At 41.1% G+C, this 18,460-nt stretch overlaps 1 protein-coding gene across 9 annotated transcripts in view; it reads left to right on the forward strand.

Annotated features, from left to right (window-relative positions):
* cabin1 (calcineurin binding protein 1) overlaps window positions 1–18,460 on the forward strand; it is a 59,981-nt gene that overhangs the window by 4,132 nt on the left and 37,389 nt on the right. For 5 of the 9 annotated variants that reach the window (XR_008302153.1, XM_034306686.2, XM_053235932.1 and 2 more), the window contains exons 9-31: window positions 258–739; window positions 1,264–1,435; window positions 1,605–1,741; window positions 2,123–2,340; window positions 2,453–2,525; window positions 3,419–3,606; window positions 3,806–3,943; window positions 4,867–5,064; window positions 5,169–5,411; window positions 5,635–5,788; window positions 6,456–6,568; window positions 6,673–6,825; window positions 8,911–9,117; window positions 9,930–10,075; window positions 10,330–10,591; window positions 10,675–10,845; window positions 11,188–11,277; window positions 11,397–11,572; window positions 12,287–12,507; window positions 14,482–14,526; window positions 14,613–14,684; window positions 16,613–16,789; window positions 17,787–18,133. Coding sequence is in view for 8 of the 9 variants with exons in the window: in XM_034306686.2 (XP_034162577.2) it covers window positions 258–739; window positions 1,264–1,435; window positions 1,605–1,741; window positions 2,123–2,340; window positions 2,453–2,525; window positions 3,419–3,606; window positions 3,806–3,943; window positions 4,867–5,064; window positions 5,169–5,411; window positions 5,635–5,788; window positions 6,456–6,568; window positions 6,673–6,825; window positions 8,911–9,117; window positions 9,930–10,075; window positions 10,330–10,591; window positions 10,675–10,845; window positions 11,188–11,277; window positions 11,397–11,572; window positions 12,287–12,507; window positions 14,482–14,526; window positions 14,613–14,684; window positions 16,613–16,789; window positions 17,787–18,133 (4,183 nt within the window). In the remaining variant the exon portion in view is untranslated. Of the gene's footprint in view, window positions 1–257; window positions 740–1,217; window positions 1,436–1,604; window positions 1,742–2,122; window positions 2,341–2,452; window positions 2,526–3,418; window positions 3,607–3,805; window positions 3,944–4,866; window positions 5,065–5,168; window positions 5,412–5,634; window positions 5,789–6,455; window positions 6,569–6,672; window positions 6,826–8,910; window positions 9,118–9,929; window positions 10,076–10,329; window positions 10,592–10,674; window positions 10,846–11,187; window positions 11,278–11,396; window positions 11,573–12,286; window positions 12,508–14,481; window positions 14,527–14,612; window positions 14,685–16,612; window positions 16,790–17,786; window positions 18,134–18,460 lie in introns of those variants that run through there. The other 4 variants (XM_053235935.1, XM_053235937.1, XM_034306687.2 and 1 more) reach the window with 4 other exon arrangements.

Raw genomic sequence — 18,460 nt, forward strand, 5'->3', positions numbered from 1 at the left:
AACATCAAGCATATGCGGATGAAGATCCGTTCAAGTTGGAGAGGCTGAGAAAGGCACACCAACCAATAATATATTCATTCATCTTCAGTAATTGCTTTATCCTGGTTACGGTCGTGGTGGATCCATAGCCTATACCATGAACACTGAGGATGAGGAATACATGCTGGGCAGAATGCACATATTCAAAATGTTATTTATCCTGTTAGTGAAGCTTTTGTTATGGACATTTCACATCATCGCATTGTCTCTCACTGCAGTTGGAAGAACGTAGGCGAGAGCTTCCTGGCCATGTACAAACACCAGAACGAGTGCCTGGTTCCACGACCCGACTTCGGTCGCCGAATTGACCTCACCATGTACCGTGATCCAGACTGCGTCCTCCAGACGCCTTCAGATGCCTCCCAAGTTCAAATAGCCCCAGCCACAGAGTCTCCCCAGTCCTCCACCTCTGCTCCAGCACCTGAGCCTCTTCCTCCACCTCACGCAGACTCCAGCAGCCCCAGTGCCAGCCAATCCATGCCCTCTGAGTGCCCTCTTCAGCCACAGGCTCAAAGCAGCAGCAGCAACTCAGGACAGCTACAAGTGAGCCAGAGCTCCTTGGAGGTTGGCACTGCTGCTCCAAGCACTACTGCTGCTGCTGTTTTGAATGGTACTACTACTTCTCCTCCTCCTCCTGCTACTACTACTACTACTACTACTACTGCTGCTGCTTCTGCTAGTTCTGCTGCACCCCCTGGTGGTGAGTAACATGCACTGACGCTCGTTTACAGTCATAGATGCAAAACCTGAATTTGTGTACCTGTTAAAAAGAAAATCGAAATTGCTTAAACAGACTCAAAATTATTTTTATTTCAAATGCCTATTTATTTACTACAAATACCTATATCAAACATGGGATATCAGTTGCGTGTTCCATACTGGACATTTTTCCCTAAGACTTTATGAAGTGCAGCCGTGTGAAAAGCTTAAACACTGAAGCAGAGTATATTTTGTAGTGTGCAGCAATATGTTATCAATGAAGTTTAAAATTGTTCAGTTGTAGTTCTGATACAGTTTGACAAGTGTCGCTGAAATAATTATTAGTAACTGAGTACAGCTACATATCATTTTGTAGCATGTGGCAGCTACAATTACAAATTACAAATACAGCTGACAATTTTTTAACTGGCACATTAAAGTGTGCCTTTTCCTAATATTTTATGTTAATTGCTTCCTAGAATTTCATGATCCAAATAGATTTATTCAATAAAGATGTCCCTACAGTTCTTGACTCGCCTCTGAATGATAAAGTGAAGAAGGCCCCCAAGAGGAAGAGAACGATGGAGGACTGTGGCGAGACGGCCAAGAGGAGATCTGCACGTGTTCGCAACACCAAAAGCAAGAAGGAAGAAAAGATCGATTTCCAAGAGCTCCTGCTTAAATTTCTACCACCACGGTACTCGTATGCGTTTACGATATACTGATCTTTAGCTAGACTGCGTCAGGACTGAGCTGGACAGCATCATCATACTTATATATGTTTACTAAAGAGTTCATGTTAATTGTTTGTAATTAGTGTAAACTGTTGTGGTTATATGTAAGATCTATATATATGTCTATAAAAGGCTGAAGAAGTTTGATGTTGATGAGGATGAGGAAAGCCTCAGTAACATGGACACACAGTGTGAGGCGAAACCCAGCTCCAGGCTCAACCAGGGCACTGAATCGAACCTCTCTGACTACATCAGCTCAGCAGAGAAAGGTAGAGAGTTGAATCTCTTCTCTCTGTTACTCTTTCTGTCTCTCTCTTTATATGTACTTCATAGCAGTAGGTGATGGAAATGCACAATGATTCACATCTCCAAAAAGGTTTGTAAATGTTCGAATGTTAACATACCTGCTGTGAATGAAAGACGGTCTCTGTATGAAGACAAATCTTCATCTTCAAGCTTCTTAGACTTAGCTCTGGAATTTATGCACTAAAGCTTGATATTGTCAGCCTCAGAGTTTATGTCCAGCCATCACTAACCTATGTTCACGGTCAAAACTCTATTTCTTGACTTTTTGCCCTCTTTATGCCACTTCATCTCAGCTTGTAATGACTTTTGTCCTGCAGAGTTAATGTTTGAATGTTGTTTCACAGAGCATGAGGAAGTGCACTCCTTCCTGCTAGCTAACATGGAGAATGGTGGCATCCTGGAACTCCTCATGCGCTATTTGAAGGCAATAGGTCAGAAGTTTCTGGAAGAGTGGCCCCCCGGACTGAGCGGAGTGGTGATGGAGATCTACAACTGCTGGAGGCGACATAGTGCGGGCCTGCCCAATCCACTGCTCCGAGATTCCAACAACCGGCACATCAAGGTGAGAGAGAGAAAGGCTAGGAGTGACCAGAGGCAAGTGATCATCTAGTTTTTTTTTTGTGAGTGTTTATGCACTTTCTTATGAAGGACTGTGTTGTTTGTGTGTATCCCAGGAGATGATGATGATGAGTTTGTCTTGTATGGAAATGCAATTGGAACAGTGGGTCCTCACTAAGGGAAAGAACAGTAAGATCTTAAAGCTCACACCTCCATCCACACAATAACCAGTCTCACTAGGGTCGGTTTTCTAGTTATTATTGAGTCCATCAGAAAAAGTTTTATTACTGGAATTCTGCTCAAATTTTTATAACACGCAAAAAATTTAAGGTGGATTCAAAAGGTGGATTTTTACATGGATCTTGGGTCAATAAGAAATAAAAAGTCTAACTAAATATCAGTGACATTGTGGTCAAATAACTAGATGAAAATCTGAAAAATTGTAAAGTTTATATTAAAATTTTAATTTTATTTGCTTATGAAATAACAGTTAATTTACGTTAATTCTCAGTGTAGTGCTACTTCTACACTTCGTCCTGTTTGTGGCAGAATAAAATTAAATATCAATAATTAACTAAGATACACTAGCTATCTTAAGAAATGCAAAGTGGAATGCAACACAGGAGTTTGACTGTCCTAGTTTTCATTACATGATAACAGCAGCATCGCCAATCAGGTGTAATAAATGTGCGTGACAACCTTTCTCGAGTGGAAATGATGTATGAAATCCGATCATAAGTGTTCACTGGAGACGCATTCATAATGCCAGGTGTGAACGGCTATGCGTCTCAGGTGTCCACTTTTGATCTGATCACTTGATAAGGATGTTAATATCAGATGTGAACAGGGCCTATGACAGCCTGGAGTGAAGTGTCCCAGCACCAAGCAATACTGTAGGCAACCCAATGTTGATTTGTTATAACTGCACCTCTCGAAGTGTTTTATTCCTCTCATACAGCAGCAATTTCCAGTGATTAGGTTTATTATAAATTAAAGAATGATGTTATAGAAAATTAATCACCACTTTCTGAATGATCAAAATGGAGAATTCAACAGCTCTGTGGTTTATGTCGTCTTATCAGCGTCTCAGAGGAGGAGTATGTCAGGTCACGGGGGTGATCATGGTGAGCTGGACAGCCAGGAGAGCCGCTTCCTGACTGATCTGTACATGCTGATCATGGCCTCTTCGCAGGCAGATGTGTTCGAGAGAGACTGGCTGTCATTCGCAGTCAGAGTGCACTGGCTCAAAGCTCGGCATCTCGCTTTTCAGGTAACAGATACAAAAGTGGTCCTGATGCTTGTCTTTGTTCTTCTTGGTTCCTTCATTAGTTAACATGCTTCATGATTTTGTGTATTGTGTTGACTATGTGAGCTTTATTTCAATATGTAAATATCTGTGTAGACATAGTCAGAATAAGCCTAGTGCGTTATATTTCTAACACATCGATTGCATTTGTTCTGAATTGTAGGGTGATATGGAAGAGGCACTGGAGCGTTATGATGTGTGTGTAGGGCTACTGAAGAGCCAGCCTCAGACCAGTGACGGAGACAAGCTCTCCATCCACATGCCTAACCTTTGTGTGGATTTAACCATTTCTGTAGAGGAGGTACAGTATTGTACAGTGTGTACATACACTCACACATAATAGAAAAATTTGAATGGAGCTCTGAAACATATTTCCCTGAGTGATTATTGATTTTGTATTTGATTTTGTTTGGTCTTGTACAGAGCTACTGAAAGACCACAAAAATGTTCTTTTTAATATTTTGTGTGCACCATATACTAAATTCTGTGCACAATATTAGATGGAGGTCATGACTTCACAAAGCTTTTGCAGAAGCTCTGTTTCGTGTTCACATTTTTTTGAATTAATGAAATAACGCCCACATTTTAATCCAGAAACGGACCTTCTGTTACAAGTATAGCTCAGTTTGAATAGTTAACGCTTCACTTAAAGTGTATTATGAATTACAAAGGTATAATGAAACCTTCTGCTTCCCCTGCCATTATTTTGAATAATAGAACCAAGGATGTTATAAAGGTACATAAGATTTATCAAAGCCAATATGATCATTTGCATCATTGAATTTATTGTAAATCAGTTGTAAGGCTACAGAGATTAAATAGATGCTACAGCTGGATGTTTTCAGGAGGATGTCACTATACCTCAGTGATGCATCCTTAAGAACTACTTGGTTTTATCTACACCTACTTACACTTTGCTGTAATCACAGCAGGTGGTCGGGTGTTCCAATAAATCATAGGTATATTTGCTTTAGAAAAAAGCAAAGGCGCACTATGTTAAACCCGTTCCCACGCATTTTGATTTCCTGATCTCAATTTAGTACACCTCGTTTCACAAAATAATGAAAAAATCTTTTCAGGGCCTCTATGTGGCTGAAGTTTTGTCTTGTAACACTGGATTTTCTTAGCAGTAGGATATCAGTAAAAAAAAAAAATGCAGCTTATGGTGTATGAAATATGCATTCAGATTTTTTTTTATATATTGAAATGTTTTGTCTGTGTTAGATTGAGAAGAAGCTGAAGTCTCTGGAGAGGTGCCAGTCACTGGAGGAGATTCAGAGGCTGTTTGAGACCGGCGACTACCAGTCCGTGGTGAGATTACTCCAACCCACGCTGAGCTGCGGGTCCAGCTCATCACGGCCTAAGCCATTGGAGTACATCAGCTCAGCGCCTGAGAGACCAGCACAGCTGCTGCTGCTTCAGGTGATACACACACACACACACACACACACACACACACACACACAACATTTATACATAGCTAGTTTTCTATTCAAATACTCAGTTTACTCTCTCATGTCCCAAAGAACTCCTTGCTTCACATGAAGGATTATGCTCAGTGTCTGGAGAGTACTGAGGTGGTGCTGAATGAGGCCATGCAGCACATAAACTCCATGTTACCCAGCAGTCCCTCTGCTAAGGAGGAGTGGGTAGCCACAGTGACAGCCATGCTGCGGGGAATCGAACAGTGCATCACGGAACAGCCGCAACTTCTCACCAGCACACCACCAACCACCAATCTACCTCGCCTCGCCAACAACCTCGTACAGGTGTGTGCGTGTGAGAGAGTGTGAAATAAACTTTAGCATGTGGCACCATTGTCTGATAATTCATAATAGGGCTGAACTGATTATTGATGATATTGATATTGATCATGCTTGTGTATACTCTGTAGCTGAAAGACTCCAATATGGTGTGTGCGTGTGCGTGTGTGTGTGTGTGTGTGTGTGTGTGTGTGTGTGTGTGTGTCTAATATGTCTGTTCTCTCTGTAGCTAATAGCCTGCAGCATGGTGTTGCCTGACGACCCCAAGGAGCCTCACTTCTCCTCCATGCTGCCGTGGATGCTGCTCTACCACCTGCTCAAGCCAGACGAGGCAGAGCTTGACTGCACACTCCGCCAGCACCAAGCCGATGATGATGATGATGGTATATTCCACGAATCACACCACTAGGGGAAATATCATAACATATTTACAAACATCATACACATTTACAAATATTGTGTACATATACAGTTGACTGACGCAACTAAGCCTGGCAGCTTATAGTCAGAATCGACCGAGATCCTAAATACTATCCCGAGTGCTACGCTGAGTAGTTATGGTTTTGAGTATACAAGGTTTGCTCACAGATTGGTCACACTTCTCTAAAAGTACTTCAGGCACAAGTTATTAATTTTTAGTAATTTTTTAGTTAAATAGTTACTTTTTAAAACATATTATTTAACTTCCCTAATGCATGAGCCATACTTTTATAGGCAGGCTGTAGCTTTCTTGAGTTAAATGACTAATTTCTTACCTGACTGATTTGTACTGATTGTATCATGCTGGATAATTAATCATTTAATCAGTTTGTTTTGCTAACTGACAGGCTGAGATTCTTTGCCTACTTCTCCTGATTTTTTACTCACATTCACACAGGATTGGTAACATTAAAAGGGTATAAAATATTTACCAAAAAAAAAAAAAAGCCATTACAACCCCACCCAACAAAGCACAGCCACACAGATTGCACATGGCACAGTGAAGGAATGAACAACTTGAATGAATTGGTGTTTCCTCAGCTCTGTGATTTGTATGTGTGTGTTCTCTAGAAGACGACAATCCCCTGTTGCCTTCGTCTCTCATGTTGTTAAACACAGCACATGAGTACCTGGGCCGCCGCTCCTGGTGCTGCAACTCTGATGGCGCTCTGCTCAAGTTTTTTGTGAGTCTAAAGACAGTGATAACTTTCAGGATATCACCACATACCTTCTACTCCTAGCTTAATAAACTGTTTAACTATTTAATGTTTGCGTATGTGCGTGGCAGGTGCGTGTACTGCAGCAGAAGCTAGCTGAAGCAGATGCACTGCCTTATAAGGAGGATCTGGAGACGGCGCTGGAGCAGTGCTTCTACTGCCTGTACTCCTACCCAAGCAAGAAGAGCAAAGCACGCTACCTGGAGGAGCACTCTGCACCACAGGTAGTCTCGCAGTTCCAGTTTCAGAATACATTCAGGTACCGGCTGTCAAAATGTTCATGATGCTCATGTGCCACAGTTGGAATGTAATTTTTAGTGTAATCAGTTTAATCCGTTTTTATTTTGGGTGTAATTGGCCTTTAAAATGGTAGAACTTTCCTTATGATTTCCATATGTGCAAAAACTTAATTTACTCCTGGAAAGTCTATAGTTTTCAGAAATTTCACGATTACATCATATTGCTGTCCAGGCATCACGTTCCCATACATTAAAGAGGGAAAGATATTTTTTTTACACAGTGCTTTCGTGAATTGCTCTGTGTAAGCCCACAACAGTAGGCACTCACCACGTTTAATGACAGAACTGGGCTTTTGCATTGCAACGCAGTTATTAAAGTACACGTCTTGGCTTTTACATCCAATCTAGATCAGTACGTTCATTTAATACGCTGTGCATCTCAAAAATAACTGCTAGAACATGGTATAGTTGGGTTTGTCTGTTTAGTCAGGCATAAAGCCCTAAATGATAGACAGGATATGGGACAATAATTGGTGTGATTTCTTGCACTTCTTGACCATCAGTGTTACAACCATGCATTACCACTGTAATCATATGATCATATAATGTTGGTTAATGCAAGAAAATTTTCACTCCATTTTCCGTGGCAGTTTTTACAAAGTGTGGATTTGAAAGACTGTGGTAAATTTAAAAAAGAGTTTTATTTATTATTCCCTAAGTCAAGAACTCTCCTTCAAACCCCAGTACGCTACTTACAGGTACATGTGCATGCACACAGTCAGAGTACAATAGCTGTAGGAGCACAATGCGTTATATGGCGTATATACACACACACACACACACACACACATCTGTTACAGACAAAGAAAGTAGTTGAAAGGCCATTATAAAACCCGTCCCAAAGGTACATGGCCTCATTACCTTCACATGTGACTGTAGCTCTGCTCTATAGTGGCTTTGATTGTGCTGCGTTTTGATTCAGCATCACCCGCTTGAATTCCAACTCCCTTCTCTCTCTGCTTGATTACCTTCTCCCCTTGGCTCCTTTGTGAGCTTTGTTACTTAATGAGTTTACGAGTGTTTTCCCAGAGCTAATTAGGCAGCTGGGTGGCATGAGGCCTGCAGCAGGCTGACTCCGCACTAATCAAGCAATTGATTCTCTTGTGGCCACATACATACTCACCCTCGCTATTCACTGCTCTTCTTCGAGGGGAATGCCTTGCACGCATTCAATAACAAGAGCAATGGAGGACAACTCTACTGTTTTCTGACTCTTAGCGTAATCGTTTTGCAGTTAAAACAGTGAGGAAAGACAAGCACCTCAAGATTCGCATTCCCTTCAACTTTTGGTTCCTCTTTTATTCCCGCTAACGCCACAGTTCAATAATAAATTAAAAATTGTAATCATCAGCAAATTGCTGTGGTATAAGAGGAATAAAACATTTTGGGACATGCAGTTATTGGAAAATAATCAACTTCAGGCTCTCAAACTTTCTAGTATATTCGGCTCATTTTGCTAAGATTACAACTTTGGAAGAGGGCACTGGGAGACATCCAGTAAAACCCAGCAGATATTGCTATGTCTTCTGTTCTCTGATAGTTTAATAATTCCATGTTTTGTCACTGCATCGTCTTGATTATGTGCAAGTTAATGAAACCCGCTCATCTTGCAAGTAATTGCACAGCTGCCATTGTAGCTTCATTATTATACCCTTGTGGTGGCGAAGCACTTGCCATCAGACACTAATCCTCCCAGTCACAATTTACAGTGCCTTGCATAAGTATTCACTCTCCGTGAACTAGTCCACATGTCGTATTACAAACTGAAATGTACTTAACTGGGATTTTAATTGGATTTTTACCATTTGATTTATGCAATACAGGGTGATTAAAAAAATGTAAGTACATACGACATAACACTGTAACATTGTGGAAAGACCTAAATCCGTGTTTGCAAAAGACCTCCATTAACTCTTAAATAGACCAATGTTTCAAAGATGAAGAAGGAAAAGTGCTATCCTAGTGAAGCATTTACTTTATATAGCTTCTCTCTTTGCCTCTCTCCGTCAGGTGGAGCTGCAGTGGAGCGACGCTCTCTTCATGTTTGAGTACTTCAAGCCCAAAACCCTGCCAGAGTTTGACAGCTATAAGACAAGCACGGTGTCTGCGGATCTGGCCAACCTGCTGAGGAGGCTTACCGGAATCATCCCTTGCCCTGATGGGCCTACACTTTCCATTGACGAAGTGTCAGCCTACATAGAGGGAGGAGCACTCAAGGTCTGAATCCATAACCACTCTTTCAGTCCTGTTTGGACCCCTGAATCTGCCTCCTCAGCCTCCACTAATGTGTTTTTCTTTAGTAGTTGTGCATTACATCTGAATTGGCTTAAAGAATCAAGAATGTAATGTAATAGTGCGTTGACTTGATGGAAACATACAAACTGTTAGAAGGTATTAAAGCAAGATGGCTAATGTTACCTAGACGACACGTAGATGTCGAATGAATTGAATTTAAGCAATAAGTTCAGAAACATTTTGAAATTACTGTATCCCCAGCTCTTTCATTCTGGTGAGTTGAAAATGTCAGTTTCTTTCTGTCTGTTATGTAATTGCATAGTTAATCATTTATACAGGGCCTGACAACATAATGAAATCTTTATAAGATAAGCCAAGTTCATAGCTAGTAATAACAGATGCTTTTTTGACATTGATGTTTCAGATGATGCAGTCTGAGTAACTGCACTCTAAAGTTTATTGCTTTCCATAACTGAGTATAATATTAAGTCTGCTGCTAGTTGTTTCCCTACAGATCAACCAAAGGCTTGAGAAAAATGTAGCTATCAAGCTAAGCATAGGTTACATTTTCCACACCATAACTATGTTAGCACTCAATCAACAGGCAGAATAAGGAGGAGGTAGGAGGAGGTAGCCCTTTTGTATTATTAGTACACTTAAACATTGCATTTTCACCTTGTTTAAAGGTTTCATTTTGAATTTCTCTGCATGTCATAAACAACCAAACCAAAAGACACAGTAGACATTATCCGCTCTATGTAATCAAATAGATATGCCGTTGTGTGCTTATCCAGGTACCGTCACTCCCAGAAGGAACCCCTCCAGCACCCCCTCTGGTCAATGAGCTGTACTACCTGTTGGCTGACTACCACTTTAAGAACAAAGAGCAGGCCAAAGCCATTAAATTTTACATGCACGACATCTGTGTGTGCCCCAACAGGTCAGTCCTGACTATTTTTTAGTAAAAACTATTGTACATTAGTATTACCCTATGAAATTTTTTTTTGTTTTTTTTGTTTTCTCAGAAAGGATAAATCTTTGGATAAATGGATACAAGGATAAATGTTTATATTTGAAATCCTTTGCCCTCTGTCAGTCCTGTGATTCCATTCATGTTCTCCACATTGGTGAAATCATATTAAGTTTCATGTAATCCCAGAGTCACAAGCGTGAACCATGACTATATTATCCCAGGTTCGACTCCTGGGCTGGGATGGCTTTGGCCCGGGCCACTCGCATCCAGGACAAGCTGAACTCGAACGAGCTGAAGAGCGACGGGCCTGTGTGGAAGCACTCGCTCGCTGTGCTGACATGCTTTAAGCGGGCCCTGGAGATCGACAGCTCCAACCTGAGCCTGTGGATCGAGTATGGCACCATGTCCTACGCCCTGCACTCCTTTGCCTCCAGGCAGCTCAAGCAGTGGAGGAACGAGATGCCGCAAGATCTCACCAAATTAGTGTGTATAGCGATTTATTTATTGCCTCCAGTGTAAGCATAACAGTGTATTTAGGCTGTAGTATCATTACTGTGTGCGTGCAGATGGAGGAACGTAAGGGTTCGATGCTGGAGACGGCATATAAGTGCTTCCAAAGTGCGTCCGCATGTGGAGGAGACTGTAATGAGGAAGAGTGGCTAATACACTACATGCTGGGCAAGATCTCCGAGAAACGCAAGTTACCACCGAAAGAGTATTTACGGCTCTATAAACAGGTGAACTACTGATCTACTCCTGTTCAACACCACTTGGGGGGTGTGGTACCCTACTGGAAGGGTTGATCATTAAAAGTTCAGATTAAATGGATCAGTTATGTTTTGTGCCTGGATATAATATACAAGGCTAATATAGCTAATACAGAGCTGCTAACATTTCTAACAAGAAAATCTTGGCATGCATTATTCCTAACCGTTTTAGTAAATGTACAGCATACAACATTTCCCTTTGCCTTATGTGCTTTAGCAATCTGTAATACTTGATAATAGATAATAGTGGTGATGTACAGTTTTTTCTGTTGCATATTATTACATGTTCTTTCTCTCTTCCTTCCCACCTAGTCTGCTCATTTTCTCCATGAGGAAGCTGCCAGGTATCCCAGAAAAATCCACTACCACAACCCACCTGATCTGGCCATGGAGGCGCTAGAAGTAAGCCAAGTCATGAAATAAAGCAGGAGGCTCTTTCTTTCTTTCTTTCTTTTTTTTTAAATTGTTAATCCTTTGGAAAGCACTTAATTTGTGTCTCTCATCTGTCTCCTCCATCACAGCTGTTCTTCCGTACGGCTGCCACTATTCTGAAGCTGTTAGAGGAAGAGGGTGGCAAGGACGAATCAGAGCAGAAGGACCATCTGGACTACGAGCTTTTCTTTAACATGCTCGCTGAAGCTGCGGTTGGCCCTTTTGCTCGCGGAGAGGAGAAAAGCATGCCTAAAACAAGCGACAAGTACGTCAATTCATTCCAGCCCTATTTTTTAATAGTGATACTACTGCAGAACTGTAATGTAAGCATGATTAAAATAAATTTCAATATTACTGATACTTATCAGACAGTCTGTCATCACTAGAAGAGGGTGTTACCTACATTTCAAGCTCTAATTTGTTCAGCTGCATCCAGCCAAATTCAAAGTAAAGGTCAATATCCACTGGCTCTCTCACTAACTGAAACACTCAGGTGATAAACTCAGTTTGGCTTGCCATGTTTGCACCAGGTGAATCATTTTCAGTGTGTGGATTCAACTCTTTTTTTTTTTTTCTTTTTTCTTTTTGGGATCATTCCAGCATCTTAGATTGATACACACGTTAAGAAAATTCAACAATGTAGTGTTTATCAAAGAATTGTTTAAAAAAACGAAATTTGTTACCAACTATTTTTGTTTATGAATTTTAGCTGTTGATTAGTTGTATCAGCCCTATATTAATCCTGAGGTTTTTCATGACTGATGAAAAAGCAAGCATTGAGATCAGACTGTAAAAACTCTCATCTATTTAAAATTGCATTAAATGCCTTAAAAATGTTTTGTAGTCAAATCTTGACACTGAATCAAATTTTGAGGTTCCTAAATACTCTGACTCTTAGTCATTTAGTACTAATAATAGAGTTAAATTATGGAAGTAGATAATGCTAGAAGTGTTTTAATATTCTTTATACTTTCCTCAGGGAAAAACCACCTTCTTTGAACGATGAAGACTCGCACTCCTCCTCAGCAGTGACGGCGTTGACAGCAGCAAACTCTACAGCAGCAGCCGTGCCCATGGCGACATCGTTGCCCAGCGACGGTGCGGCAGGTGTGACTTCCCCCCCATGCGCGGTCACTCCGCTCGACCACGATTACGCCAAACGTAAAAAGCTGCAGCAGAGGCAGGGGCAGCCGCAGGACGGTACAGTACACCTGGCCTGGAGTTTATACTCACTCACACACTCACTTACCTGGGGGTGACCATGATCACAATAATGACGGCTAAGCCTCACTCGGGGGTTTGGCCAATGGGCTTGGGTTTATAACAATGACTCCTCCCACCCCTGCTCTTACCATCCGCACGCTGAGGATCATGGGAACATGAGCGACAAAGCTGGCAGGGTCCATCAACAACAGACGGGTTACTGAGGCGAAAGTAGGGTGTTGTTTGTTAGTGATAGTCAGAAAAGGAATTGAGGGGAAGTAAGATGATGAGTAACGCTCAGTAGAGTGAGGCAGTCTGGAGAGAATGGGCCATTGGATATGACCTAATTTATTTATGAATCATTCACAGAAGCATTTTCACAAGAAATTTGGTATTTCGTGAGAATCCATTTAGTTCATAACTGTCCAAAACAAGCGGTCTGGCTTAGCTATTTGCAGGCTGTCCATCAAACAAGATTTGGGAAACAGCCTAAATTTTTATTTTTCTCAGGTGTTTTTAGACACATAAAAGGAGCACACAAAAGCAGCACAGTTTTCAGTAATCACTGATGCCATTCTCTAAATGCAAGCCTCTACATGTACCATGATGTACACAGTACACTCCGATTAACCCTTTTATTGGACAGTTGGAAAAATAGAAAAGCTAGAAAAAAAGTATTTTATTTATTCAGATTTTTCCCTGTATTTGTGCTTTGAATAAAGCATTAATGGAACATTACACTGGCCTTTTTGGTTAAATGGAGATGGTGCTCCTGAATCTGTGTCATATGACAGGCTTGACCCAGTTACTGGACTGATATGAACTCGGTGAGCTTGTCTCTTTGGAATGCGTTATTCACATATGAGGCTGAAAAATAGATCTGCAAGCTTGTTAGTAGCACTTCTGATTTAATGTGTAGCCTCGAATGATTGCTTTACAATAATTGTGTTTATCACTATTTATTTAGTGAAACTGTATCATAGAGTGTTTTCACATATTCAGCATTTAGTCAGTTTGAATCCTTGTGCGTTTTTTCCCCTCGGTGCGGTTCTTTGGGCAGGTGAGAACGCAACAGTAATGGTCCGATGCAGATCAGATGCAAAACAACCAAATCAAGAGCATCAGAGTAAGGTGGTCTCGGTCTGCAGCAAAGCAAACTCTAGCGCGTTTTGATTCCATTAACAGGGAAGGCGATTTGATTCTGAATTGTCACAAATGTGAGAAGTGATTCAGACATGCTGTGTGTAGTTTTTTTTTGTAGATACGAGCTGCTAAACTGAGCCAAAGGACAAAGCTCTAGTAGTGGAAATGTCCTCAGCACGATTGAAATTGTGCTTTAACAATAAGCATTAATAAGTAGAGTCCAAGGAAATTACCACCATTTTATATTTTCATTCGGAGCCCTAGGGACAGAGTCAGGTGTTTTGTGATATATTACATTAGTGTATATTAGGGAGGGGGGAAAACCTCAATGACACCAGCCAAGTAAGTTTAGGAATTTGCGCTGTAAAAGTGTGGCCCCTGCAGCTGTGTCGCCCTGTTCCCATTCTTTCCTGCAGCCTACTCAGGCTCCCTTCCTCCCTGCTGCCTACCTGCCTGCTCCCTCTCTGCCTGCCTCTGGCCTGCTTCGCATCTGCTGCTTCTTAATCAATGCATGATGGGATGAGGAATTAGCACTCTGGATTATAAAAGAAAAATTTCCTTAACATCCCACAATGCACTCTGCTCGGCTGTGTGTGCTAAATGACAGCTGTGTTTGTTTTTTTTTTTCTGTGGCTCACTTGCACTGGGAAGGAGGTTGAAAAAAAAAAAATGATACATGTGTATGTTTGGGTTTAGAAATGATTGCCAATTGCTGGTGTGTGGGTTTTGAACTGTACTGGGCTCACCTGTATATTAATTCTTCATAAGTAAATTGGCTTGAGTACTTCTGGTGTTTCAGTTGCAAATCTAAAAAAACTTTTTCTTCAGCCCTGTACAGGAATAAAACACGTCAGATCTCACACCTACCCTCAGGTAAAGCCAAAACTCTGAATGCTCCGAGATTAGATTTTTTTTTTTTTTTTTTTTGCTGTTTTCTAAAGCCATGGTCTCCTCCGCAGCAAACTTCTCTCACGACCACGATTACTGCGGGTCTGGGTGTGCACCTTCTTTGCGAGCGGGACCTGCGTATGGTATAAACTACAGACACCTCCCTCCAGTCCAAAAGCCCTAACTAAACTTGGCTGTGTTTAGGGCTGTGGCAGAGAACCACTGTCCAAGTTTTACTTCCATCCAACGAGTGGCAGCTTGTCGCTTAACACATAGTCACTGCCTGACCTAAAAAGCTATCCAACAAACAGTGCACTTAATAAATAGACATTATATGAATCTGAAAACACTCCTTGCATGAGTTTTTTACTCTTACACTCTGTTTTTAATCAACCCTGTCTGCTCCAGCTTGCTTAAAGGCAAACTCCACTCTAAAACACATTAGATATGTTGATTCTGATGCTAATTTGTTGGTTGATGCTGTATTTTAATTATTACTCTGAGATGTTAGTGGTCACAGTGGCATTGTTAAAATTGTCACAATGGTGTTTAAGAGGAGAAAAAATTCCAACAAGGAAGTAGTGGAGATGTTCTTGCAAACCTTGGACTCGTTGTTCCAGAATGCAGTGTAAGTATATGACATAGATGCACTGAGTTACGACAGAGACTCGGCCCAGCTAGATAGTGAGCTCCAAAATGACGAGCATGATGGTGTTGATGATGGTATTAGCATGAAAGTTGAAGCTTAGGAAGCTGCTCCGTTTCAGCAGAGTGTACAGATGAGGAAGTGACGGAGCTGGACAGAGTAAAGTACTAAAGCGACGCTGCATCACTCTCTTTAGGTAGAGATGAATTCCGACTTGCAGCTCTATCAACAGGTTGTTGAATGGCTTTGTCAATAATGTAAGCACCTGTTTCAATAATGTAAGCACCTGTTAAGTGAAAAGAGACGAATATGTCTGTGAAAGAAGTTTAAACATCACTAAACACTAAAGAACTAAACCCTACAGTCCTCTTGTAGTGCACTGTTTGTTGGTTTTGGGTTCAGTAGCTATCATGTCATCACTTAATCAAATATTTTATGTCTGGATGAAATGTGAAGTGGGTTCTCTGCCACTGCTCCACTGTCTGTCCTGATCAATACACTACTAAACATTTTAGCATTCAGCAGCTATATTCTGCTTCACTGCAGTTGCTCTGTGTGTGTGTGTGTGTGTGTGTGTGTGTGTGTGTGTGTGTGTGTGTGTGTGTGTATGTATATGTGTGTGTGTTCACACTGTGCAATCAGACTGGAATATTGACTGTACTGTTTCACTAGTCATTAAAAAAAAAACAAAACTGGTCACTACCTAATTTCTTAATTGGTTCTACCAAACCTACTTTGTGTGCTACTTTTAATGCAAGCACTTCAGCTCTGTATTTTTTGCTGAAGATTTTTTTTTTTTTTTTTTGTCCTACCCCATGCTGAGTTAGCCAGTACATTGGCATTCTGGACTAAACTGCTTGCTGACAATTTGTTACCACTTCTGCCAGCACACACTCTCCAGATCCAGTTGCTGACTATCTCAGTTTCTCAGCATGTGAAAGAGCGTTCCTGAACATTTTATTTAGAGGAAAATAAAAATGAGTTGTTTTAGGAGGTACAGTGGCACACTTCATGTGAGAGACCAGTAATCCTTCCATGCTTTGTGAATACACTGTGCTCTTGCTCTGTGTAAAGGAAAATTCCGGCTCATTACACCAATCCTGGCATTTCAAGAAATCATCCACAAACTTTTTATGAAGTTTTTCATCCCTGATCTACAATTTACATGATTGCAGCTTATCAGCATGGCTTTCTGGGACTCAGATTAAGTCTAGCCCTGGAATTAAGTTAGCACTAAGTTTTAATTTTGTCTTATTATCTATGCGTGAATCTTGGGATTTCGGTGTTAAATTGTGGGTTCTTGTTTGAAACAATGCAATGGCACTATCTTTGATTTCTCTTTGATCAAACTTTGAAGTAGACCTCATGGTGCATTTGTGTGTGTGTATGTGTGTGTGTCTGTCTGTCTGTGTTTTCCATCATCAGAGCAAAGTCAGGACAGCGTGGCAGTGTTATCAGACTCCAGCTCCCTGCAGGACGTGTTCTTGGACCCAACCAGCTCACAGGATAGCACCCACAAGCTGGATTCTGGGAAATGTCAGCCATTTTCTGAAGACACAAACACGCTTATGAAAGACAAAGCAGCTGCAGTGGAAGATGCAGGTAATGCCTTTATAGTGTTAAATTAGATGTATTGACATACTGTGTCTCAGATCGGAGTATGCTTGAAGTCCTTTCAGCATTCACTGTACAGCAAGGCCTGACAGTCTGAATGCATTTTTATTTCATTAATTTTTGATAGTAAACTGTATTCGTAATGAAAAACAAACACAGAAATAACCAGCAATAAAATATACATCTAATATAGCAAGGGCGGGCTAATCATAAAAGCAAACGCTGCTGTCTCCTCTTCCACTTCTATGTTTTGGTTGGCTAGAAGCAGTCAGGTACTCCTCGCTGCAGAACAAAAAGTCCATGGGGTGGACAAACTGTACACTTATCATTTCACATTCAAATGTAAATGATATATAAGGTTGATCATAAAACACTTAGGAGTGTGATACTGTAGAAAACAGTATTTTCTTATAACAATATAGGAAACGATCATGTATTAGAAAGAGCGTATTAATATAAACTTTAAATTCAGAACTACTGTCAAAGCTGTGCTGAAAATTGATCATCATCTTCTGACAAATCAGATTGTGCTATAAGACAACATGTTTAGCTGACTTCTCATAAGATAAAAGATAAATTAATCTTCTCAACTTTTCACCTCCTTCATTTCTGGTTAATAGATTGGGGGGAAAAAAGTACACCAGGCAGTCAGGAATAAAACACTGCTAGCCTTGCTTGCCCTGGATGGTCGGGCTGCTGACTTGTTCTTATTGTTCTTAATAAGTACTTAAAGGACTATAATTGAGTAAATGAGTCACTGTCAGATGTTAAGAAATGGTAATAATTAACACTGTTCTCAACCATTTGAATGATTTATGAAGTTAAAACTATTTAAATAAACGATGTGCAGACAGTATGACAAAATTGATGACCTAGTTTTAAATAGTTATTGAATACTTCATAATATTTGTATTTAATATTTTAAAAATTGTAAAAAGAAGCTTCTCATTAATGGCCTCTTTTGTGCCTTATTCATGTTTCTCAGAGGAGAAGCACATGGATGTCTGCTCCACCACGCACTCTCAGGAGTCCTCAGACACCACTCTGTCCGTCACTTCTCCCGAGATGTCCGTCCCCAAACCCCCTGCCCCGGACACGCCCACCCAGGCACCGACCGCCCTGCTGCGCTCCGCCCCTCGCCGGCCCGAGCCACCCGCACCACCCGAGCTGCTGGAGGTGCCCAGGTGTCTGCCGACAGGCCGGGTGGAGCAGAGGAAGGTGCTGGTGGAGATGTGTGTGAGAGCTCTGTTTTTGTGCCTCAACCGCTTCCCCCAGCACTATAAGAGCCTGTACAGACTCGCCCACCTGTATGCCTGCAGCAAGACGCACAAGGTGAGACCCACACACACACACACACACACACACACACACACAGAGTATAAAAAGAGGCTGTTTTTACTGACACACCTATATAACATTTCACTATGCAAGGTGGTGCACTGAAAAGCTAGAAGAGACAAGTTCCTGGAAAATAATACAAGAAAATGAGAGTGACTAAGTGAATATAAATCCATCTTTTCTTTTTAACCTGAAACTTAGTCACTTTTTCACAAAGCATTGTTTTTGACAAAGCCAATGTACCGAACAGTCTGCCTCACAACTAGCACTGTTGAATTCTCGATTCTGATCTGCTCAATTTACTGGTTAATCTTCTATAAC

Source organism: Pangasianodon hypophthalmus, chromosome 8, assembly GCF_027358585.1.
Source record: "Pangasianodon hypophthalmus isolate fPanHyp1 chromosome 8, fPanHyp1.pri, whole genome shotgun sequence".
In the NCBI taxonomy this organism is placed as follows: domain Eukaryota; kingdom Metazoa; phylum Chordata; class Actinopteri; order Siluriformes; family Pangasiidae; genus Pangasianodon; species Pangasianodon hypophthalmus.